This window comes from Hevea brasiliensis, chromosome 14, assembly GCF_030052815.1.
Source record: "Hevea brasiliensis isolate MT/VB/25A 57/8 chromosome 14, ASM3005281v1, whole genome shotgun sequence".
Lineage (NCBI taxonomy): Eukaryota > Viridiplantae > Streptophyta > Magnoliopsida > Malpighiales > Euphorbiaceae > Hevea > Hevea brasiliensis.
The window spans coordinates 72,428,247-72,453,790 of NC_079506.1; the positions used below are offsets into that span (position 1 = coordinate 72,428,247).

At 35.8% G+C, this 25,544-nt stretch overlaps 1 protein-coding gene across 7 annotated transcripts; it reads right to left on the bottom strand.

Moving 5' to 3' along the window:
- Window positions 1-2,387: 2,387 nt before the first annotated feature.
- Window positions 2,388-25,257, bottom strand: LOC110665631 (RNA polymerase II C-terminal domain phosphatase-like 4). Of its 7 annotated transcripts, XM_058135822.1 has the most exons (10): window positions 24,955-25,257; window positions 24,735-24,860; window positions 23,184-23,399; window positions 22,486-22,570; window positions 21,590-21,705; window positions 19,994-20,174; window positions 18,635-18,924; window positions 14,136-14,321; window positions 14,016-14,054; window positions 2,388-2,933 (listed from the first exon to the last, which is right to left on the bottom strand). In XM_058135822.1, exons 2-10 carry the CDS (start codon window positions 24,741-24,743, stop codon window positions 2,622-2,624), a joined length of 1,434 nt encoding a protein of 477 aa, XP_057991805.1. In that variant the 5' UTR covers window positions 24,744-24,860; window positions 24,955-25,257; the 3' UTR covers window positions 2,388-2,621. The 7 variants fall into 7 exon arrangements, with proteins under 7 accessions (XP_057991805.1, XP_021681530.2, XP_021681528.2 ...); XM_021825838.2 differs by lacking the exon at window positions 22,486-22,570 and having other exon boundaries at window positions 23,203-23,329; window positions 24,735-24,796; XM_021825836.2 differs by lacking the exon at window positions 22,486-22,570 and having other exon boundaries at window positions 23,203-23,399; window positions 24,735-24,796.
- Between the last annotated feature and the right edge of the window lie 287 nt (window positions 25,258-25,544).

A 25,544-nucleotide genomic window follows, 5' to 3' on the forward strand; every position in this document is an offset into this window, starting at 1 on the left:
AAATTATACTATTATATAACAATTCATTCAATTGTACAAGTATGTGGGTCATATACTATGTACCTTATCCTAACCATTTACAATAAACTATTTATACTAATCCACTATATAAAAAGTATTTGTAAGGTCAATCTTGATATTTCTCATGGATATAATAGAATTAATTATAGGTAAAACAAGATGAAATAAAAGCCAAGATTAGAAGGCCCAGAACAAGACTGCTGAACCCAGACTGCTGAACCTAAATGTACAAGATTTGGAGCAGGTTGTAATTTAAGCGGTGTCAGGGGCCAAAACATTGAGTTCAAAGTAACAGGATCAGGATCAGAATCAGACTTTGTTTGTTCTCGTTCTCAAGGTGGAGTAGGTAGCAATGTGATAAGATCCCTTTAGCATATTGAAAACACAAAGAGAGTTAGGCGAGGAATGCAACCTGAGCGAGTAGCTACTAGATTTGCACTGGCATACTAAATTGTTTTATCAGGCAGAGAAGTGAAGCTAGTAAGTAGTAAGTTGAATAGAGATTAAAGTAATGATTCAAATAGGCATAATAGGAGAAAAGAATAATGGACAATGACATATAGTTTTTAGGTTAGACTGCAAAGATGGTGAAATAGTAGCAAGAAGTTGTTATAAAAAATAAGGCGGATGTCCTCGGTGTGACCAGACACGTGTGGAGGCGTCAATGACAGAATAACAATAAGGGACAAAATAGAAAAAGGTAGATATAATTGGTAGTCATAAGTCACTAATAAATACGAGGGTCATAGTAATGACAGTAGGTATGATTGGAGTTAGTTATTGAAGAATCTATTAGTAATCATCAAATGTTAATTAGTAGCATATTAACCTATTAAATCTGCTACTTGCATCTATTATTAATTACCCTATTATTATTACATCCATCATACTAATTATAGTAAATGAAATTAACTATAGCCTATATAAATATAGAATGTAATTATTAACAACTATAGTCATATGTAAATTGAACAATATACGTGACCTTAAACCATATGATATAATATGAATTAAATTATCCACATTATTAACCATATTATTAATAAACAATATAATGATATTAGTACAATAATGATATGACATAAGGGTATAATATTAGCCATATTAATCAAATATATTGGATTATAAATATTATCAACTATAATATTACATTATAATTTTGATTATAATATATATTTGTTAATTTACATATTGATACATTAATTAATATCCAATAATTCCATTGATCATATGTATGCCATTATATGAGTTAGACTATTATTTAATATGGCATAATTGAATAATTAATATAATAGTTATCCAATAGTTATACTTTATTTGAAATAATATGGGCTAGTAATTATATCTTATTGGTATATAAATTAACAATATACTACATACTCATATAATAGTTATACATATGATTATGATATTTCCCATACTATAATAGCTACATATTTTGAAAAATTTGCGTAGCGCCGAATCACGTTACAGCTGATACAGGCTTATTTTTGTAACCCACGATCATAACCGCGATAGCAACAAATTTAGAGTATATTATGGGATATGATAGACTAGATATTGCTAACCAAGTAAAGCCACCCCCTTCATATTAGCCCAGGAACTCCCCCATACTTGGCCGATGTGGGATTGAGTCACCTCTGTAACATCTCCCCCACCCGATCGTAATCAAAATAAATTAATTATATCCAACGACATATATTATATCATCATAACTATAATAATTTATTGATATGGTATCATTATCTGACATACCTAATATTATTATGGTTCTTAACCATAAAATAATAATAAATTTATAGCATAATTATCCTATCAATAGCTATATTATTGATATTGGTAACCAGTAGTTAACAAGGCTGGGCTTAGGGGAAAAGGAAATCTCCCCCTTCAACCTCAACATTTATGATTGGATGAAAAACGTTTAGCCTAGCCTTTGGAGGACTACCATGTTATAATTAATTGTCATGATTATCAAGTAGATTTTATTATGATAACATGACATTCCAAGCGATGAGACGCTAGAAATCCTGCATCGTATTCTCTGTAAATCAGCTGTGCAGTGCGAGCAGCCCGTTTCCTTAGTTAAATTTAAATACACAACTTATAAACGAAACCAATAAGCAGCTAATTGATATTAAGGATTCAATTCAAAACATACTAAAAATTTCAACATACTAAAAATTTCAATTAACCCAATTGTTAACAATTTGATTAACCGAACTATGATCACCAAAATGATAATCACTCCTCCCCTGTGGGGCACTAACAACCAGATAAGTCCCACTAGCGGCAACAATACACTGACAGTTTGAGCAGACCTAAGCGAAAAATATTCTAAAAATAATCCATATAGCCAAGCAGCATCAACAAATGAAATTCAGTGGGGCTTTGATCATTCACCACTTGACGATCATGGGTGCTATCAAACATATTTGGTGATTTTACATGATTCTGTGAACCGCTTGATGTATACAGGTAACCATAATATATGGTGATGCGAGGTCAAGGAACCTACATTACTAAACAGGAACCAAACACCAAGCCCCTCAAACTATCAATTACTACAAAAATTGTTTAAACCTAAATGAAGATACTGACTATTGATTTTTTGGTTGGTTGACACAGAAATTCTCTTCAGGCTGTCTTTGCCACAAATAATTTGCAGCCTCTATCCATCGTGGATGAACCAAAAACTTCTTGTTCTTCAGAGCCCAACGAGACTTCTCGGTCCCAGCTTCTTGGGACACCACATGTGTAACTGATGGGTCGAGTTCTCCGGAGCACGTGCCTCCCAATTGCTCAGCCATTTTCCAGAGATGGTGGTTTTCAGCCTGAAATTGGGCAGGAAAAACTCGACTAAAGACAATTTTACATCCCTTCAATACATCCTTACGAACAGTTTTTAAAACCTGCAGAACAAGAGAGGAAATCTGATAAATAATCTCAAAATACACAAAAATGTTACCAAAGAAGGGCTTTTTTTCTGTTTATTTTTAAATTTTAGAAAATATAATGAGAGAATTTTATTAGGGGAGATACGCATTAATTTCATCAGAATGCATCAACAAATATTAACAAAACTAAGATCTAAAACAAACTGAAGATTTAAGCCACATGTGAACCAGCAGGAACCTGTGGCATATTCAGAACATTTAGGTAATCAGCCAGTTCCGAAATGAGCCGAACCAAACCGAAAAACCGAACTTTAAAATTATAAGAACTAAACCCAACTGAAGTATATAGAAAATCGAATGAAAACAAACTTAAAATTTTCAGTTCGGTTCATCAGTTTTGATATTCTCTCCCTCAGGTTACACTTTCACAGGTCACAGTAATTCAACCAATAACAAATCAACTCCAACTAGGTTGTACTAAACAATTCGATTAAAAAAAAAATAGAGTGAGGAAATTAACCATCAACATTCAACAATCAACAACAATATAGAAGCCTCTGCCTATTTATGAGCTTGCTCTTGAAATCCTCAGAAAAGAAAGGTATGCTCCTCTTCCTCCTGTTGCCTCTCCTCCTCCTATTCTACCCTTGGTACAACCTTGTATGATGTTTTCACCAATATCATATGACTCTTTTGACTTTCCTGCCTTATCACGACAAATAGACCAAACTACAAAAATTTCTACCAGACCTTTCGTCCAAACCACAAAAGTAAATGCAGAAGGACAACCTAGTCCTTTGACTCCTGCAGAAGAAGTCTTAAACTGCCCTCTATCCGCATGGGATAGACGTAATGTTTGTTGGCAGTAACAGCTCTGATGGAAAAATCTTTCTGCTCTTTGGGTAATGGCTGGATCATCATGGTTTGAAAAATGAGTAAAGATCCTGTTGAATGTCTGGGAGGTTGGAAGGTGGTCTGCACCGTTCCATCTAAGTTCCTCTTAAAGGAGGACTCTGTTATTTGAATGGATTGTGAGGTGACATGTAGCTTTTCGTAGTTTGTGAGCGAGACTTTTGGGATGAGCTGTTTAAGCTCATTTCTGGGCAATTGTCTGGGATCTGAGAGAGCAGCATCCCATATCAAAAAACTCTTGACGGAGTTGCTTATTATACAACGAAGCATCACCAAGAAGTTCAGAGAAAATAGCATTTACTGCCTGCAAGGTAGAAAGGTGGTAGAATTGAGCTAATTGATAATCTTCAAGAGAAGAAAACCAATCTTGTAGCGACCCAATAGCTCTTGAGACAAATTCTCGTAGTACCACATGAGAATCAACATCTTCATCGGCCATGTAGAGTAAGAATGAGCCTTACTGCTCTGAAGTGGAGATGAGAATACCCTTCATTTCTCCATTTAGGAATCAATAGAGAAGGTATCTCTAAGGTCACATACTGTTCAAAGGTTGTACTCTGTAGACTGCATTGGTCCATTTTAAAGGCTTGGACATATTCCCTCGGAAGAGATCTCCTAGAAGAAATGAGAGATTTTATTCCTCAGGTAAGAGATCCAGATCTCCTGTATATGTTATAAGTGGCAAGACAGATTCTCCTGCCTGAGCATCTTCAAGTAGAGTTGAGATTTCAATAAGGTTATCTATTCAGGAAGATAAGGTTCTTCTCAGGGGAGTAGAGAAAGAAAGGGAAGAGGTGAGGTTTACAATCTCAGGAATAGATTGTTGAACTACTGTTTGTACAGACGGAGTAAGTGTTTGATAAGCCATTTTAATGTGGTTTTTCTCCCTAATCACCTTTGAAGAATGTGTAATCCCTCCATAATCAGGCTCTAATACCAAGTGGAGCCGGAAGCCTCTTACCATACATTATAATATCATGCTCATGCTCAATGCCGCTTCCCCATCCACAGGTACTCTCAGGCAGGGAGCCCTTTTGCACTCTATTAGAATATATAGTAAAAGGATCGTCGCAACTAATATCAAAACAGAAGCATTTCTGATACACAGAATCCTCATAAAAGGAAAGTGCAGAGCATACGTACCACTGATTATACAAACATTATACACTTTCTCAGGTTTTTCGGGAGAAATGAGAGAATTTAGAAAGCCATTGATAGAAACAGAGAATTCTTATTATTTCGAAAGTTAGTTCTTACAAGCAAGAGAAGCCCTCCTTATATAGTGAGGGAAAACCACAATCTTACAAACAGGACTCATGTGACAGCTTACTGACAGTACAGACACACACATGTGAATAAAATAGGAAATATAGACTTTAATTATTAAAGCACTCTAAGATTTTTACTAAAGCGACCGACACTGCTTTGGATACTTGCTTTAAGGCTAAGAGAACAAATTAAAGTTTTTGTAGTATGAGTCATCAGAATCGATGTCCCCATAGAAAGTGTGATACCAGGGTCCACGTTCTTCTAGAGAGGAAGGGACAGCACTCTGAATGGATTCACAGGCCTCAATTTCCATAGGATTCTGAGAATCTTGTCAGAGGGGATTGGTCCAGTCTATAGATCTATCATTAGAAGAGTAAATAGGTCCAAGTGATGTACAGGAAACATGTGGAGGTATAGTGGGTTGGTAATTATTGATTTCACAGAGATAATTACCAAGTTGGCGCCTGAGAGGTCCCATAATGCTTTTGCCTTTTATGGTTTCGTCATAGGTTATCCATTCATAGTGAGAATTCTGGGACCATAATAGTACATCGGGCCTTCTGAAAAAAGGCCTATGCATTATGAATATAAATCTGACCGTGTATTGTTTGTTCATGGGCCGTTCTTCAACCCCATGAATGTCTATTAGTCTTTTGAGACTATATTGCCAAGCAGACATGGGAGAGTTCTGTCTCCCATGCTGGTACTGTACTGGTATAAAGCCAATAGAGAAAATTCTATGGCCATTGAATATAGAACAGTCATGCACCAAAGAAACCATAATTCTTCGAGGACGTGCTTTTCTGGGTGAAGGATGAAACAAGTTAAAAATGGACTGTCAAGGTGAAAGTGAGAAGTAGAAGAAATGATCCATCTGAGAGAGTTCATGGCACTTTGAAAATGGAAAATGTGGTTCCTGACATAGGTAATGATTTCAGAAATGGGCATGTTGAGATCACACTCAGGTGGAAAACTATCATGAGTAGGGATTAGAAAGCTAAGTATGTTGGTAGAGGAAGATCCTGCCATGAGAACAAGGAGATAGCTGGAAACACAGTTTATCAGGCAGACTCCTTTAGGTTTGAAGAGGAGATCAGGGATCAAGTTGTGTTTTCCTTTGATGTGTTGGACAATGAATTTATACTTGGAAAACCCATCTTTTAACCTTGAGAGTTGTGGCTTAGGTAAGGTTTTATTCATAAATTCCACGATCCTTATAAAGGATGAACTATCCATTATGACTGAAATGATGTCCGATAAAGTGAAATTTAAACCTTTTGATGCCGTTTTTTACGGCCAAGATCTCCTTGTAAACAGAGTGATAATGCTTCTGAGCATCTTGAAATTCTCCACTGGAATGACCACAAATGTGCTTGTCGCTATTTACTTCTTCTATCAGAATGGCTCCCCAATGCGTGAAGATTCAAATTCAGAGTCTGAAGCACAATATCCTTCATAGCTAGCCCAAAACATCCAAAGTACCCACATCACTCATAGCCCAAACACTATTCCTATTCCTTTGGTCAACATACATATTTTGCCCAGTAAATATTCTAGGCCCGTTTCAGTCATTGGATTTTTGGATACTGTAGCCCATAAGAGCATAATGAACCCGGCCATTCTTCCATCTGAAAGTTGGGTCCCACACAAAAAGTATTTCAAAGCAACTGATGGGAAGGTTTTCAAGACCAATTTGATTATTATGAATCCTATTGGTATCCAGTTTTTCCCTAACTGCATTTTATAGACAAAGATCATCGGGTCAGATCTTCCTGACAAAGATGTCCTGATCGGGTTTGATATCTATTAGCAGGCCAGCAAGCCAAGCATCTCAAGATCCTAATATAAAAGGCAATTCCAGGCTTTCACTTCTAGTCCCAAGCACTTTTCGTTAACAGAAGCCTCGTCTAATTTTTAACATCACAAAGACCTTCTTCTAAGGTCATGTGCTGACTCCCATGCAGAATTCAGGCATCCTCATCCTTTATGGAAGACTACAGATTTCTTTATCCATCTTCCATTCAAGCTCAACGAAGATGTCAATCCTACTAAGGCTTCTCATCCTGGAATGAACCCTGCAGATTTAATCTTGGCTCAAAAAGAATGCAGACAACTCCTACAACAAGGATTGATTGAGCCCACTAGCTCTCCACGGGCTTGCCAAGCTTTTTATGTCGAGAAATGCTCTAAGAAACTACGAGGAAAAAAGAGGTTGGCGATTGACTATAAGCCTCTTAATCATTTTCTCCAAGACGATAAGTTCCCTCTACCCAAGCCTGATGCTTTGTTCACCCAACTCCATGAAGTCCATGTATTCTCAAAATTTGATCTGAAGGAAGGCTTTTGGCAGTTAGGAATCCATCCCACAGATAAGCCCAAAACAGCCTTCTGCATCCCTACGGCCCAATACCAATGGACAGTTTTACCTTTTGGGCTTAACCCATCCTTATTCCAAAAGGCAATGAGAATAATCTTTGAACCCATTCTCCACAGTGTTCTTATCTATATTGATGATATTCTTCCATTCTCAAAAGACATCTTGGCCCACAAACAACTGCTTTCCCAATTCCAGTCTATAGTCCACACTTATGGAATCATGTTGTCAGAAAATAAAAGCTCTTTGGCCCAGACAACTATTGATTTTCTTGGAATGCAGTTCCGAGATGGAAAATATCAGCCAATGCACCACATTGCAGAAGAATTATTGAAATTTCCTGACAATGACCTCACAGTCAAACAACTTCAACAGTTTCTGGGGATAATCAATTACATTCGAAAATTTATTCCCCATGTTGCGGTCCACACAAGCCACCTATCAAAGATACTGAGAAAGTCGGCCCCTCCTTGGGGGTCAGAACAAACTAAAGCAGTAAAGGTCCTGAAAAAAGTGGCTCAGCACCCGCCACCTCTTAAAATTTCGAGTACTGGTCAAAGAATCCTTCAAACCGATGTAAGTGGCACGCATTGGGGAGCCATTCTGATAAAAGAAGTAAATGGTGACAAGTACATTTGTGGTCATTCCATTGGAGATTCCAAAATGCTCAAAAGCATTATCACTCTGTTTACAAGGAGATCTTGACCATAAAAAACGGCATCAAAAGGTTTGAATTTCACCTTATCGGACACCATTTCACGGTCATAATGGATAGTTCATCCTTCCCAAGGATCATGGAATTCAAGAATAAAACCTTACCTGAGCCACAACTCTTAAGGTTAAAAAATTGATTTTCTACGTGTAAATTCACTGTCCAACACATCAAAGAAAAACACAACTTAATCCCTGATCTCCTCTCCAAGCCTAAAAAAGTCCACCTCATAAACTCTGTTTCCAGCTATCCCCTTGTTCTTATGACAGGATCTTCCTCTACCAACACACCTAACTTTCTAATCCCTACTCCTAACAGTTTTCCGCATGGGTCTAATTCCAACATGCCCATTCCTGAGATCATTACCTATGCCAGAAACCACATCTTCCATTTCCAAAGTGTCATGAACTCTCTCAGAGGGATCATTCCTTCTACTCCTCACTTTCACCCTGACAGTCCATTTTTAACTTGTTTCATCCTTCACCTAGAAATGGACCTCCTCCTTGAAGAATTGTGGTTTCTTTAGTGCATGACTATTCTATATTCAATAGCCATAGAATTTTCTCTATTGGCTTTATACCAGTACACTACCAGCACGGGACACAGAACTCTCCTACAGAGGTTTTTAGAGTGGTTCAAGCCCATGTCTGCTTGGCAACATAGTCTCAAAAGACTAATAGATATCTATGGAGTTGAAGAACGGCCCATGAACAAATAGCACACAGTCAGATCTATTTTCATAATGCAAAAAAAGCCCGATGGACTATTATGATCCCAAAATTTCGACTATGAATGGAGAACCTATGATGGAACCATAACAGACAAAAGCATTATGAGACCCCTCAGGCGTCAACTTGGTAATTATCTCTGTTAAATCAATAATTGCCAACCCACTGTACCTCCGCATGTTTCCTGTACATCACTTGGACCTATCCACTCTTCTAATGATGAACCTATAGACCGGACCAATGCCCTCTGGCAAGATTCTCAGGATCCTATGGACATTGAGGTCCGTGAATACATTCAGACTGTTGTCCCTTTCTCTTCAGAAGAACGTGGACCCTGGTATCACACTTTCTATGGGGACATCAATTCTGATGACTCAGACTACAGAAACTTTAATTTGTCCTCTTCGCCTTAAAACAAGTATCCAAAGCAGTATCAATCGCTTTAGTAAAAATCTAAGAGTGCTTTAATAATTAAAGTCTGTATTTCCTGTTTTATTCACATGTGTATGTCTGTACTGTCAGTATGCTATCACATGAGTCCTATTTGTAAAATTGTGGCTTTCCCTCACTATTTAAGGAGGGCTTCTCTTGCTTGTAAGAACCAACTTTCAAAATAATAAGAATTCTCTGTTTCTATCCATGGCTTTCTAAATTCTCTCCTTTCTCCCCAAAAACCTGAGAAGGTGTATAATGTCTGTATAATCAGTGGCACGTATGCTCTATACTTGCCTCTTATGAGGATCCTGTGTATCAGAAATGCTTCTGTTTTGATATTATTTGCGACGGTCTTTTACTATATAGTCTAAGAGAGTGCAAAAAGGGTCCTAGCCAGAGAGTACCTATGGAGAGGAAAGCGGCATTGAGCATGAACACGATATTAGAATTTACGGTAAGAGGCTCCCAGCCCCACTTGGTATCCACCATACAGATAGATAGGCCCAAAACAGCCTTCTGTATCCTTACGGCCCAATACCAATGGACAGTCTTACCTTTTGGACTTAAAATAGCCCCATCCTTATTCCAAAAGGCAATGACAAGAATCTTGGAACTCATTCTCCACAGTGCTCTTATTTATATTGATGATATTCTTCTATTCTCAAAAGACATCTCGGCCCACAAACAAGTGCTTTCCCAATTCCAGTCTATAGTCCACACTTATGGAATCATGTTGTCAGAAAAGAAAAGCTCTTTGGCTCAGACAAATATTGATTTTCTTGGAATGCAGTTCCGAGATGGAAAATATCAGTCAGGGCCCCACATTGCAGAAAAATTATTGAAATTTTCTGACAAGGACCTCACAGTCAAACAATTTCAACAGTTTCTGGGGATAATCAATTACATCCAAAAATTTATTCCCCATGCTACGGTCCACACAAGCCACCTGTCAATGATGCTGAGAAAGTTGGCCCCTCCTTGGGGGTCAGAACAAACTAAAGCAGTAAATGTCCTAAAAAAAGTGGCTCAGCAACCGCCACCTCTTAAAATTCCGAGTACTGGTCAAAGAATCCTTCAAACCAATACAAGTGACACGCATTACGGAGCCATTCTGATAGAAGAAGTAAATGGCGACAAGCACATTTGTGGTCATTCCAATGAAAAATTCCAAGATGCTCAAAATCATTATCACTCTGTTTACAATGAGATCTTGGCCGTCAAAAATAGCATCAAAAGGTTTGAATTTCACCTTATCGGACATCATTTCACAGTCATAATGAATAGTTCATCCTTCCCAAGGATCATGGTATTCAAGAATAAAACCTTACCTGAGCCACAACAAGGTTAAAAGATTGGTTTTTCAAGTATAAATTCACTGTCCAACACATCAAAGGAAAACACAACTTGATCCCTGATCTCCTCTCCAGACCTAAAGAAGTCCGCCTGATAAAATCTGTTTCCAGCTATCCCCTTGTTCTCATGGATCTAATCCCTACTCTTGACAGTTTGCCACCTGGGTGTAATTCCAACATGCCCATTCCTAAAATCATTACCTATGCCAGAAACCACCTCTTCCATTTCCAAAGTGTCATGAACTCTCATAGAGGGATCATTCCTTCTACTTCTCACTTTCACCCTGACAGTCCATTTTTAACTTGTTTCCTCCATCCAGAAAAGGACCTCCTCGAAGAATTTTGGTTTCTTTGGTGCATGACTGTTCCATATTCAATGGCCATAGAATTTTCTCTATTGGCTTTATACCAGTACACTACCAGCACGGGACACAAAACTCTCTTATGGAGGTTTTTAGAGTGGCTCAAGCCCATGTCTGCTTGGCAACATAGTCTCAAAAGACTAATAGACATCCATGGGGTTGAAGAACAGCCCATTACTAAACAGCACACAGTCAGATCTATGTTCATAATGCATAGGCTTTTTTTCAGAAGGCTCGATGGACTATTATGGTCCCAGAATTCCCACTATGAATGAAGAACCTATGATGGAACCATAACAGACAAAAGCATTATAGAACCCCTCAGGCGCCAACTTGATAATTATCTCTATGGAAGAATATCATCAATATAAATAAGAGCACCGTGGAGAGTCTAAAGATTCTTATCATTGCCTTTTGGAATAAGGATGGGGTTGTTTTAAGTCCAAAAGGTAAGACTGTCCATTGTTATTGGGCCGTAGGGATACAGAAGGCTGTTTTGGGCCTATCGATCCTGTCGAGCTTAACTTTGAGCTACCTAATACTCAGCAGACTACTAAGCCAAGTTCTGGTCCTTGGTTTACTCTGGATGACATCCCTCCATCAAAGTGGAGAGATAGACTTGCTGAGTTCAAAGCTTGGCTAGATATTCAAATGCTCAGACAAGATGCTGATTCTCATGTGGTACTACGAGAATGTCTCAAGAGCTATTGGGTCTCTACAATATTGGTTTTCTTCTCTTGGAGATTATCAATTAGCCCAATTCTACCACCTTTCTACCTTGCAGGCATTTAAGAAGTGGCGGATGCTGAGCCACTTCTTTTAGGACCTTACTGCTTTAGTTTGTTCTGACCCCCAAGGAGGGGCCGACTTTCTCAGCATCTTTGACAGATGGCTTGTGTGGACCGCAACATGAGAAATAAATTTTCATATGTAATTTCAATAATTCTTCTGCAGTGTGAGGCCCTGACTGATATCCATCTCGGAACTGCATTCCAAGAAAATCAATATTTGTCTGGGCCAAAGAGCTTTTCTTTTCTAACAACATGATTCCATAAGGGTGGACTATAGACTGGAATTAGGAAAGCAGTTGTTTTTGGGCCGAGATGTCTTTTGACAATACAAGAATATCATCAATATAGATAAGAGCACTGTGGAGAATGGGTTCAAAGATTCTTATCATAGTTCCCTCTACCCAAGCCTGATGCTTTGTTCGCCCAACTCCATGAAGCCCGTGTGTTCTCAAAATTTGATCTCAAGGCAGGCTTTTGGCAATTAGGAATCCATCCTACAGATAGGCTCAAAACAGCCTTCTGTATCCCTATGACCCAATACCAATGGACAATCTTACCTTTTTGGAATCATGTTGTCAGAAAAGAAAAGCTCTTTGGCCCAGACAAATATTAATTTTCTTGGAATGCAGTTTCGAGATAAAAAATATCAGCCAGGGCCCCACATTACAGGAGGCTTGGACATATTCCCTTGGAAGAAATATCCTAGAAGAGATTAGAGATCTTATTCCTCGGGTAAGAGATCCAGATCTCCGATATATGTAATAAGAACTAAGAAGTGGCAAGAGAGATTCTCCTACCTGAACATCTTCAGGTAGAGTTGAGATTTCAATAAGGTTATCTATTTGGGAAGATAAGGTTCTTCTTAGGGGAGCAAAGAAAGAAAGGGAAGAGGTGAGGTTTACAATCTCAGGAGTAGGTTGTTGGACTACTATTTGTACAGATGGAGTAGGTGTTTGACAAGCCATTTTAATGTGGTTTTTCTCCCTAATCACCTTTGAAGAATGTGTAATCCCTCCATAATCAGGCTCTAATACCAAGTGGAGCCGGGAGCCTCTTACCATACATTCTAATATCGTGCTCAAGCTCAATAATGCTTCCCTCTCCATAGGTACTCTCAGGCTGGGAACCTTTTTGCACTCTATTAGAATGTATGGTAAGAGGCACAGGAAAATTTTAGTATGCAAATATACTAGATCTCAGAGAGGCCCGGAGCAAAAATCTCTCACAAAGAAGAAACCTGATGTCTAGAGAGCAGAAGCCAAAGCACAGATTCTGACTCCTGAGACTTGTGAAGTGCGGGCTGTGGCGAGGAGTAACGAACAACTAACAAGCAACAAGAGAGAGCAGGAACAACAAGCAATGAGATAGCGAGGAGTGATGCCGGAATCCATGAGAGTAAGGCGCGACAGAGAAAAGGAGGTTGAGACCAAAAGAAAATGGAGAGGGAGTCGGGCTGCCTGAGCTAAGAGAAGAGCAGATCTTCTCAACATTTTAAGTTATATATTATGGGCTTGCCTTGGGCTGGGCTCTTGGCATCTTGCCAATTGAGCTGGGCTTTGGAGTAAGGCCTTGAGGGCCTTAAGGTTAATGGTCAAAACACATAGGCTACAGGCCCAAAACCTGCAGAAAGTATATGGTCTTTAAAAATTCAGTTTGGTCTGATTAGTTCAGTTTTTTACACAATTAACTGAATTGAACCAAAAAAAACTAAGAATATTTAAAATTAGTAACCGAAAAACCAAATTAAATTGGTTCAAGTTCACTTAAACTGCTGGTTTTATAAAATAAAACATACACAAAACCAATTGTGCCAATTAACCTTATTTTATCAGTCTTTGATTTTCAATTTTATTTGTCCACAACTAAAAGCATAGTTGTTAAAATTTCGAGTTAAATCGTATGATTTTACGAGTTACAACCACCTAAACAAGTTAAAATGTATATAAAATCGGTGTCAAATAAAATCAAGATAAAATCAAGTTTTCAAATAGTGAATTGATAAGAAATTACTTGAAAGCCTAAAAGAGAACATTGCTTGAAAGCATTCCCGTGCACGTGTACATGCATGAGCACATCACGTCTGTTCTCAGACTGGATAGATAGGACAGGAAGAGAAAAGATAAAAATTGAAAGAAAACACTTCGTTCATTGGTCTTTTTTACCTGTCTCACATCTCTGCCATCAAGATTATCCACTAGCTCCTGCAAGAAGGTACCCAGTATATTAGAAGCAGGCACCAAAAACAGGCTATTGTAACAAAAGTGTGGGAAGAGCGGCCATACATCGAAGAACATATGGTGAATTTTCCTCAACACTTTAAGAACAGATGCAAGTGCTCCATCTGAGTCACTCTCGTCACTCTTTAGCTCCGAAAGTGATTTACAATTGAAGCCAAATTGGCGACAACTTGAAGCGAAAAAATGATATCTTTCCATCAATATCAAATTGTCTTTGTGCTTTGTCCATGCCTAAATCAAATAAAAAAATCTTATAAGAAATGAATATTCATTTACCGACTCAAATTTACCTATAAATACGCTAAAATTCAAAGAAACGAAAGCTAGAAGCATCTTTTCTCAAATATGTAGTAATGGAGCATAGACAACTGGCTTATTATACAAGTACGAATAAAAACATAAGGTGATCTGCACTCCAAAGACAAACAACTACACTCGAGATCTTATTTCCATATCAGCTTCATCCATTGAGAATGAATGTTATTTGTAAAGTAGATGTTGGAAATTGGAATGCCACAAGGCCAACTTAAAATAGCTTCTATACACCAAGGGATTTAATCTCCTACAAGACAAATTGATGCAGATGACTTCCACAAACCTTTTAGGGTCTGTTTGGAACAATGTTTTCAAACCCAACCTAGTGAATGAACTGGTGACAGCAGATGGTTAAGAGTTTAAAGTTCAACGGGAATCGAATGGAGATTTAACTAATATATTATTAATTATTAAATATAAATTAATTATATTATAAAATTAATAATCTTTTAAAAAATAATAATAATTTAGTTTTAAAATATTTTATAAATAATTATAATTTAACTAAATTTTAATATATAATATTTTTTAAAAATATTCTAAAATTTTTAATTAAAATTTTAGATTAATTTTATATATTTATGAAATAAATATATATATATATATTAAAATAATAGAATAATTGATTTTAATATATTTTATATAGTTATTTAATACTAATATATGTACTTTGATATTTGTATGTATGTGTGTTGTGTGTATCAAAATTTAAAAGAAAGACTAACAAAGATATAATGTACTTTAAATGGTAAGAGCTCTCTATATGCATTGAGATGTTCAGGGTTCAATTCCCCCCCAACAAACTTTTTTTTTTTTTTTTTTTTTTTAAGTAAAAGGGTTGGCCTGATTTAAACTCGGCCAGCTTGACTAGTTCACCAATTACCCCGCCGGTTCACTCAGGTCAACCCCAATTTTCAATTGAAACAAGTGTTCTATTAGAACCGAACCAACCAATGGTCCAGTCGTCAATTAAACCAGTCGAACCGGCTGGTTTAGTCTAATTCTAGCAAAAATGGTTTCAGAAGTCAAAAGAAATGCAAGAATTCAATTCAATTTATTTATGTTAAATTAATTTTTCATTGTTGGAATAGTGTTGTCAAGAACACTTGGCGCCCTTAAGGCGAGAAGGTCCTCCATCGCCTGAGGCTCTAGGCACTTGCCTGAGTGAAGTGAGGCACTAATTTATTATAAAATAATAAATAATTAAATATACGGTGTAAACATATTACACAATCAATAAATTGTCAAATTCATATTCATATTTCATAATATATTATATGTTTTAAGCTTTAAGATCAAAACCATTCTCTAATAACATAAAATATTAAAGCAAAAACCATAGAATACATAATATAATTTAAAATTCTAGTTGCATTGTTCAATTTCATTCATTATGTCATGCAAACTCCAAATCCTAATTCTCTAGTCATCGTGCAGATGTCAAAAGGTGAAAACAAAACAGGTTAGCTTTTCTCTTTCTCAACTTCTCCCTTGTTTTTTTTCTTAAATTTCTTGCTTTTTTATCGCCTTGGGCCACTTAGGCAGCGCCTAGTCGAAGGCGCCTCACCTAAAGGCTTCCCAGGCGAGGTGCCTGGATTTCACCTCACCCAAGCGCCTCTTGACAACAATGGTTTGGAAATTTATAATTAGAAGAATTCAATTCTTTCAAGTTAAAAAGTAATCTCAAAATATATAAAATATAAGGCAAAAAAAAGTATAATTTTGCAAATATTCATTTCATTTAATAGTATAGAATTGAAAACCCAAAACACCTCTAAAACAAATTTTTCTCTTGGTAAATAAGGATAAAATAAGAAAGTGAATACATTTATTTTACTCTTCAATCCTTCAAAAAAGGGTGTTAGATAAAAATAAAATTAAAAAAAAAAATCTGCAGTATATTGAAATATGGCACAATATGAAAGAAATAATTGATAACTCATACAATTACCATTATCATGATTGCAAATTAATGACCTTCCTTCTTCAAACAAGAAATTCTAAATATTGTAAACAACTAGTTTTCAACATCATGTAATGAACTTAAGTTAGCCATAGGCTCAGTCCCACAAAATCATCCTCCATTATCTTGCAAGTCAACCACTCATTCTCTACACATGTTTGCTTATCATAAACATCCATATTAATCATCACTATGACACAAAATATTTACTAGAGCATAGGACTTGGGAAAACAATAGTAATAGCATCCTTGCACCTAATGAAGACAAATTAAGGCCAAATAAAAACTCAACTCAACTAAGCCTTTATCCCAAAAATTTATTGAGTTCGACTATATGGATTTTCTTTCTCCACTCCAAATGATTTTAGGTTAAATCCTCAGAAATGTGTAATGCTTCTAGATCATGTTGTACTACTCTCCTCCAAGTCAGTTTAGGTCTACCCCTTCTTTTCTTTATATCCTCTAACCCAATATGCTCTACTTGTCTAACTGGAGCCTCCGTATGTCTACGCTTCACATGACCAAGCCACCTCAATCTCCTTTCTATCAACTTATCCTCAATTGGCACCACTCTTACCTTTTCTCTAATACTCTTATTACGGACTTTATCTAGTCTAGTATGGAAATTAAGGCCAAATAATCCAAGTAATATGAAAAATTTCTTCCAATGGATAAGTTGACTTGATTTGCTTACAAATGAAACAACTTAACCACCTACAACAGCCAATTTATTTTAGAAAGACTTGCAGTCTTCATAAATAACTTAGAAAAAATATGGGAAACGTAATCCAACAAAAAGGGAATAACATTTCACACAAATCTCTAGTATGAAGCATTCCAATGTAGTCAATTTTTAAGCAACACAATGCGCTTCATGGTGGTGCTAGGCATACAAATCTCTTATATTTTGCATCAAGAAAAGATAGAAATAACTAAAAATAGCAATGTGAAAATGGATTAGAATATTGTAAAAAACTATAAAATTACGAAGACAGACAGTGTGTAAGAAAGCAGTATCAAAGGATTTACAAGTCTTAGATATTGATGCATACTCGGTGTCTAACAGAGCTGAATTGAGAAAAAAAAAAAATCCCATATAGTCGGCCCCAACTAATTTGGGATTAAAGCTTAGTTATTATTATTGCTGTTGTTGTGTAAGACAGAGATGAAATCCACCTATCCTTTTCACAAACCTTCCACTATCAGTTCTACTTATTATCAAATCAAGGAGCCCAGTATTAATCATCTTCTGTGCATGTAAATATGCGCATTCATACACAAGGAAATTAGTGAAACCTAAGAAGGAAGAGGAGGTTTGGTTCTTGTTAGAATACTAGCTGTTACAATTACTAGTGATTGTGCGTGATTGATTGTGTTACCATTTTGATTGTATTACCGTACCCATAAAGAAACCTAGTGTTCTTGGTGTATCTCTAAACTGTAAATGTACAATCTAGAACTTGAAGGAATAATGAAGCCGCTCATACAATTTCTCTTCTTCTTATTCCTCTTCTTCTACAATCCTGATGGGTAAAAGAATCCCAAAAGCAAAATTGCTAAGTGTGCAAGTTGGACACTGAAGCACAAGCCATCTCATATTATCAAGTTTATGCATCTTTTAAGGCTTTGTAAGCCTTCTTAAAAATATCTCCTTCAAATTTTGTAAAAGAGAAAAAGGACAAACATAGATTACATTGAGTATGTGATACAGATCAAGGCACGCCCGTAGAAGGGCAAAAGGAGAACAGAGGCCCAGCACTATTAAGGGCAAATGGAGGGTAAACGCAACTGAAGATGGTAGCAAGATTGGGAAAGGTTCTAGAAGGCTCCCCATGTACACAGTTGGCAAAAGGTGGTTACTGTGAGGCAATAAGCACAGGAGGCCACCACAGGCATACTATAAAAGAGAACAGAGGATAGTGGAAAATGCATGGAGAGGAATTAGTTGTAAGCTATTTAGCTTGCGCCAGTGGACAAATTCACTGGTTGTTCTTTTACTTGTTATTGCAACTGAGAGGAGAGTGATTGTAATTCTCCTATTGGAATATAATCATTCTTATTTCTTTCATTCCCATTTCTGTCATTTACAATTCTAGTTCCTTACCCTATCAGTATGAAGGGGGAAAAACTTAATGATGACGAAAAGAATATCTATTCACATAAATTTGGTCAAATTTTATTTCAATTTGGCTTGCATTTGAAATCCATTGGCATGCGTTCACATCAATGTGAAGATAGCAAACTAAGTAAATCCATTGGCACTTACAGTTTCTGCATCATCAAGGATCAGAACAGCACTTTCTTGCCCCAAAACAATATCAAGTCCTTTTTGATTTCTTTGAGTTCCATCATCACGTGAAATAACTCTAGCATTGAAGTACTCTCTTCTAGGGTCAAGCAGGTTAGCCATTTCCATCGCATATGCTCTATCACCCATCGTGTATACGTACATCTCAAACATTTGACTTGCTTCCTTGAGAAATGTGCGTACAAAGGGCCTTAACTTGGTCATCATGTGCATGAAGTCCAACATGAAAAGGCTACCATTTGAAACATCTACCCATTTCACATAAATATAAAATTGATAAGAAGGCCCCAACTGTTTAGGATAATTATAAAGAAATTTTGTCAAAAAAAATAGGATGGCCACAATGTTTGCACAGTGAATAAAAATACATAAACATCAACAGGATACAATTGTGAAAGTAAATGCAAACTCGCTAGAAGTTTCATGACACCCCCCCAAAAAAAATAAATAAATAAGTAAATAAATTGCAAGCTTCACTTCAGGGCAAAATGCATCTATTAGGAGGTATTACGTATAATCTATTATGCATGCCATAAAAGACAAGTAACAAATTTCTACAGAAAAAAAAAAATACCATGCAATTTTAGCAAAGCACACCACGATGCCATATATTTCCCCATAAACAACACATTTCAGAGAGAATACCATTTAACGTTACAGTTTAGGAGCACGATAATAAATTCCATTAGGAAAAAGGGATTGCATGGTTTCTTAACTGAGCACTTATGAAGAGCAAGAAAAGATACATTGACCAAGCTTCCTCAAGCTCTACCAAATCAAAGGCATTCAGATAATTCATAAATTGTGTAGCATAGAATGTTACTTTGGCATGCTATTACTTCTTTAGAAGGCCCATAGTAAAAAACTTTCTTTTTAAGAGGAGAGGAGTATGGAATGTTAAACTACGTCACACTTTCCAATAAAACCTTCCCTTCATAGAATTTTTTCAACAATAAGCAAAACACAAGATTTATTTATCTAAATTGATTTTGCTTCGACTCAATTGGAACTCACTATACCCGGTGAATCAAATTTAAAACACTGTTAAGTCATAATAAGCCATGAAGTACTTATCAGAAGCACAATGCAAGTTTTCATTCTATGGTTTTAAGCTCACATCAATTTACAAAAGTTCAATTGCTAACTAAAAAACAAAAGTTCAGTTGCTACACAATAAATTCCCTCACAACATTCAACCAACTATAACAGAACTGATAGCAGTAACAATTACAAGAGAGCACTTCCCAAGAAATATGAATCATTAGAACAAATTCCACTGTCCAAGAAGAATCAAACAATCAGGTTAAATGAGTGTACCTTGCAGAGAATCTATTTGACTCTTCAAATATTCCTCCTCTAATGTCATATGCATGAGCTGAGAAGAATTAAGCAATGTATGGTCTAAATCAAGAACCAAGTAAAGCTTTTTGTGGCGTAACAGATTCTTCACATCTGTGTTACGTAACCGCATAATTTCATCATTGCCAAGCCTTAATCCCTGCAAGTAAAATTGTTCTCTATGCATTATAATTCTAGTGAGAAAGTGACAGATGATAGAGCCACATTATGCTAACAAAAGCAATTCAATTGGATGCAAGGACAAGAATAACCCCAACATTATTAAATTTGCCAATGATACTTATGGACTGAGCATTTCTTTTTATCATCTTATATGAGGATAGGGTTGCTCACTAAATGGCTAACCTAACCCAAAAATCCAGCTTTAATTGACAGTTTATTGGATTTGTCGGTCAATTTGGTTTTATCTGATTAACCTCCAAATTCTTAACTGCTCAGTGAAGCATGTCCATTTCTAACCCTTTTGCCATAGACGAAGCATCCAAGCGCCTCCATTCATCGTCACACAAACTCCTAAACACCCAGAGCAGTCAATATCATCTCTTTCTATATGTCCTTTTCCTTTCTTTTCTCCATTGTTTCTCTCTGCATTTGCTTTTTTTCTCATTATGGGTTTCTTCTCACTTCTCTACGACGAGGATTTTTGGGTGTCTTTTCAAGGTAACACATCTGTTTTTGTTTGCTTGTGTGGATTTTTGTGGGTGCACGGAGACATTCTATCTTGGTTTTTATGAGTTTTACTTGACGCCAGAAAATTCACTTATTTGGTTGAGCAACACTTTTAAGGACAATTTATGCATTCCTAAGCTTCAAAAATCATCACAATTTTTCATTGGAATTTAAAAAGTTACATAGGCATTGCATTTGTTCAGATGAACTATCAAAATCCTATATGTATGCAGGATCACTAAATTGCATCTTCTGAGGAAGAGAAAGAAATTTACTTCCTGGGTGTTTGAATTCACCAGCTATTCTAAATTTCTTGGTGTTTATTCTGTTTTCCACTACCTCTAATGTTTATGTAATATGAGCTTTGATGCATCCATGTGCATAACCAAAGAAGATGGATTTCTCGCAAACTCTATTGAAGATCATGGCTTAAGTGTCATTTTGTTGCAAACTCTGTTAGAAGACTTGAAGGCATGTTGTTTGATTAATGGGTTGTTTGATTAATGAGATTGCAAATGTAACTAAATTTTTCAAAGATATTAAACAAGAAAAAACATATATAATTGTCAAATCTTGATGGATATTGGTTTTAAGCTATTTCTTTCCATCACTTCTCAATCTTCACGTGACAAAAACTAAAGCAATTAATGCAAAACATATAGAAAGATACAAACTTAATTATGTGTAGGGTCAAACCAACCTGAACTGATCCTTTCCGCAGTCAGTCAGGTTATATCACAAACCAGCACAAGCCAAATGATCTCAGGTCAGGTCAGGTTGACGGCAAGCCAGACCCATGAACAGCCCCATATAAGGGGATGATAAATCATAGCTAGGTCATAATGGAAGATGCATTCACATATTGAAGATCTTTTCACAATATACCTTATGTATGTATCCAAACGTGACACCAGTTTCCTCATTCAACTTTTGCCCACAGAGTATACACATGTCTCCAAAAGATCCTGGATGTGTGCAGGCATCCTTACTTGAGGATGCTCCTAAAGAACAACAAGTCAGTAGTAGTCAGCAATAACCAACTATGAATGATTTTAAGTCAAAGTCCATCATGGGGGTGAAAGAAGATTAGCAAACATTTTAAGCTACTGGCTACTGCTTCAAGAGACACATAAACAAAATGAATATACCAAAAAAGGGTACTAAATTATCAATAGATGAAACCTCATCGTACTAAAATGATGTGAAAATACTCTCACGTGTCAAAGTGCTAAACCACATGATAGGTTTCTGAACTTTTCCCTCTCATGTATTCATGTTCTACATTCATGTTAGCATGTGAGGAAAACAATTACCAATTAAAAAAATTCTCAAACATTAAAACAACAAGTGCAAAGTTGATTACTTCAATCTAACTTTGAAGAACACAAAATTAATCAGGATAATTCCTTAAAGTTACCAACTATTAGTTAATACTGGCTACAAAAGTTCAAAACCAGCTGCACGAATTTATTGACTCTATTCAATTTAAAAACTCTGATTAAGTCCTACATAGGTTCATTTCTTCATTTCTTTCCTTCAGCTTTATTTAAATCCAGCAAACTTCATGATAAATCAAATAATGAAATGTTAAAATATTGTTCTAAATCAGCAAGTTAAAGGTTGAATAATCAATAATCAGGTCCAAATGTGCATTTTATCAGTGGCCAAGTGATGTAACAAAAAAAATTAAAACAAAAAAGTAACCAAGTGATGCTTCAGATGCACATAGATAGTAGGGTACAACAAACTAATAGACCATCCAACCCAGAAAAGAACTTTACCTAAGTTCTGCTCTAGGGATCCATTAGACGTTGATCTTTTAGGATCTTCTATGTTCTCCAATTTCTCCACCCTAGACCTTTTTTCCTGTGTGTTAATTCATAAAATCAAGTTTGTTATAACTAAGATTTAATTTGGAGAATAATTCAAGATTTAATTTGGAGAATAATTCAAGGACATAAGAAATCAATAGAATGAAATACAAGTATTTACTCAAACAAAGTTTATACTAAAACCTGCTTAGATCCACAATTAGATCTGACGTCCATCATTGATATACCTAATTGCAAACTAGAGTATTCTTGTGTATTTTGGATTTTAAATAAAATAATCAGTATCATTTACATCAAAGCAATAAGCATACGTAGATCATACCAGCAAAGAATAAAGATAAATACTAATTCCCAAGTCAATCAAAATAAAATTGCTAAAGCCACCTAGTAAACAGATAGCATCTACCAATTCATAAAGCTTCCATAAGCTAGCCCTCTCAATCAAAAAATAACTAGTCATAACCTTGTTTACTTTCTAATCACCAATCCCCAAAATACAAATGCAAAAAATATAAACTTCAAAACAGTAATGAGTAAATTTCCTGATGTACCAAAAGAAAACAGTTATGACTCAAATTCCAAAAGAAATAAGCTCCAAAGCAAAGCATTTTAAACATAATTTTAGTTTTAAAAAATTTTTAAGCAACAGAAAGAAAGCTAAAATACCTATGGTTTTCAGTGTCAGAATCATTCTCAGCTTCTTCATTTGGTGATGAATCTGAAGAATCAGAATCAAATTCACCCTTAGCTTCTTCTTCATTCGGTGACGAGTCTGAGGATTTAGAATCCAACTCTGCATCAAGAAAAGCTGCAAAGTCATCGCTACTAGACGAGTGTACCAGAGAATCAGTCACCAGACTCATCTGAAATATCATAGGGGCATGAACACCTTAATTAAGCATTTATATGTTACAAAAATATTTAAAAGATAATAATAATAAAAGACAGGTGGAAGTAGATTATTGCTTTTCTTTTCTAAATATAAGGAGATGATATAGCCATTAACATGAAGGGGGGAAGTCATTGTCCTGAAATTTGTTGCAATCCTTTATCCTTTCTAAAATATATTTTATAATTTTCTTATTGCAATTGAATATATATATATATATATATATATATATATATATATATATGAATAAAATTATTGTCCAAATTAAATCTTAGTTATAACAAACTTGGTTTTATGAATTAACACACAGGATAAAAAGGACTATAGTGGAGAAATTGGAAAACATAGAAGATCGTATACAATCAACATCTAATGGATCCCTGGTGGTGCAAATTTACGGCAGGAAAAATTCATCAAAAACTAATAATGAAGTAAGTTAAATAATTGGATTTTCATTTATTCAGTTGAAAATATGGCCTGTTTTGAAGAGATTAAGGGCACCTAATTAAAAGGCTAGTTATATTTTGTTGGCTGCATTAACGAGGCTTTGGTTGTCATAATGATGCACACAAGCTCTTTTTGATGGTACACGTGCAGATGTTCTTTGAGATTTCTCACCCAGAATTGTTGTAGCACTTATCTTAGCATTATGATTTCCCTTGTTCTTTATTAAACTGTATAATTGATGAGTGGAGTAATATTCCAATTTCTACATATCAGGAATTAAAATCTATTGTTCTTTATGCATCAGCCATTATAATTCATTTGGCGAAGTTTTAGGTACCTAAGATTGAATTGCTTAGAACAGGAACCAGACATAATAGGAACCCAAACCGAACCCAACAAGGAGAGAAGAAAAAATGAACAGAACCGAATCAGTTTAGGGCTAGATTATTTAAAAAAATAAATAAGAAAAAACACAGCCAATAATTGGAATTCTTTTGTAAGAGGAAAAACGAGAAATTTGCATGCTAGCTACAATGGCAGTCCACTTCTCTTCAACCCTAATGGTCGCTCAATGCCAAGCTAACCTTACAAAAACTCAAAGTTTCAAATGCAATTAGGTGGGTAACCAGTCTTTTACCATTGAAATGTGTAATCTAACAAAGGACAATACCATTAGTTCATTTCAGGATTGATGAAATAACACAATGAAATAACAAAAAGCTGATAAATTCATTAATAATATGACTGCAATGCAGAAGGCTTAAAATTGAAAAAAAAAATGATTCACTACCAACAATTCACAACATTCAAGACAAACGAAACAAAAATTTGCAAATTTTAACTAAAAAAAGATAGTGCTTACTTTGCACATTCAATGAGTTTCCACGTATTTTGGGATTAACAATATTTGTTTTCTTCCAAATACTGCATACAGAAAGAATGAACTAGAAAAATTAAGCAATAAAATGCCAAGATTAACAGTCAGCACCTGAGAAAAAGCACACCATAAATTTCCAAACATATAAATTGATATGAATACACACAAATAGAGATAAAGATAAGAGAGGGAGTAAAGAACTTACCAGGAGATTATCTGACCCGTGAAAGATATGGTGGCCTTTGAATACAAGGAGAGAAAGAAGGAAGAAAGATCTGTTGTCTTTTTGGTAGAGCAGAGAGGGTGAGAAGCAAGGAGAGGAAAAAGGGAGAAATTAACACTGAGCGGAGAGGGCGTGGCTTGGTGGCGACGGCGAGGCTGGAAATTTTTTAGAGGTGTCGGCCATGGCGACCTGGAAGTCGCGACTTGGGAGTTGATCGCAGGGACGCTGTTCGCATAAGAGTTTGATGACGAAATCAGGGTTTCTCGGATTTTCATGGATTACTCTACAAAAATAATAATAAAATATATTTAAAAATAAAAAAAATAAAAAAAAAAAAAAGCGAGGGAGTTTTAGTTTTCAAGGTAAATCAAGCAACCCGACCCGATCTTCCCAAGAATTCCATTTCTTGTTTGCCACATTGTCAAGAATTCGTTTGCTATTATCCCTATTTTTTTTTAATATTAATTAGAGAGCGTTTAAAAATAAAAGAGATAATACACTATTTAAAAATTATTACAGAATAAAATTTTAATTATAAAAATAATAAAATAAATTTTTTTAAACGATTTTTT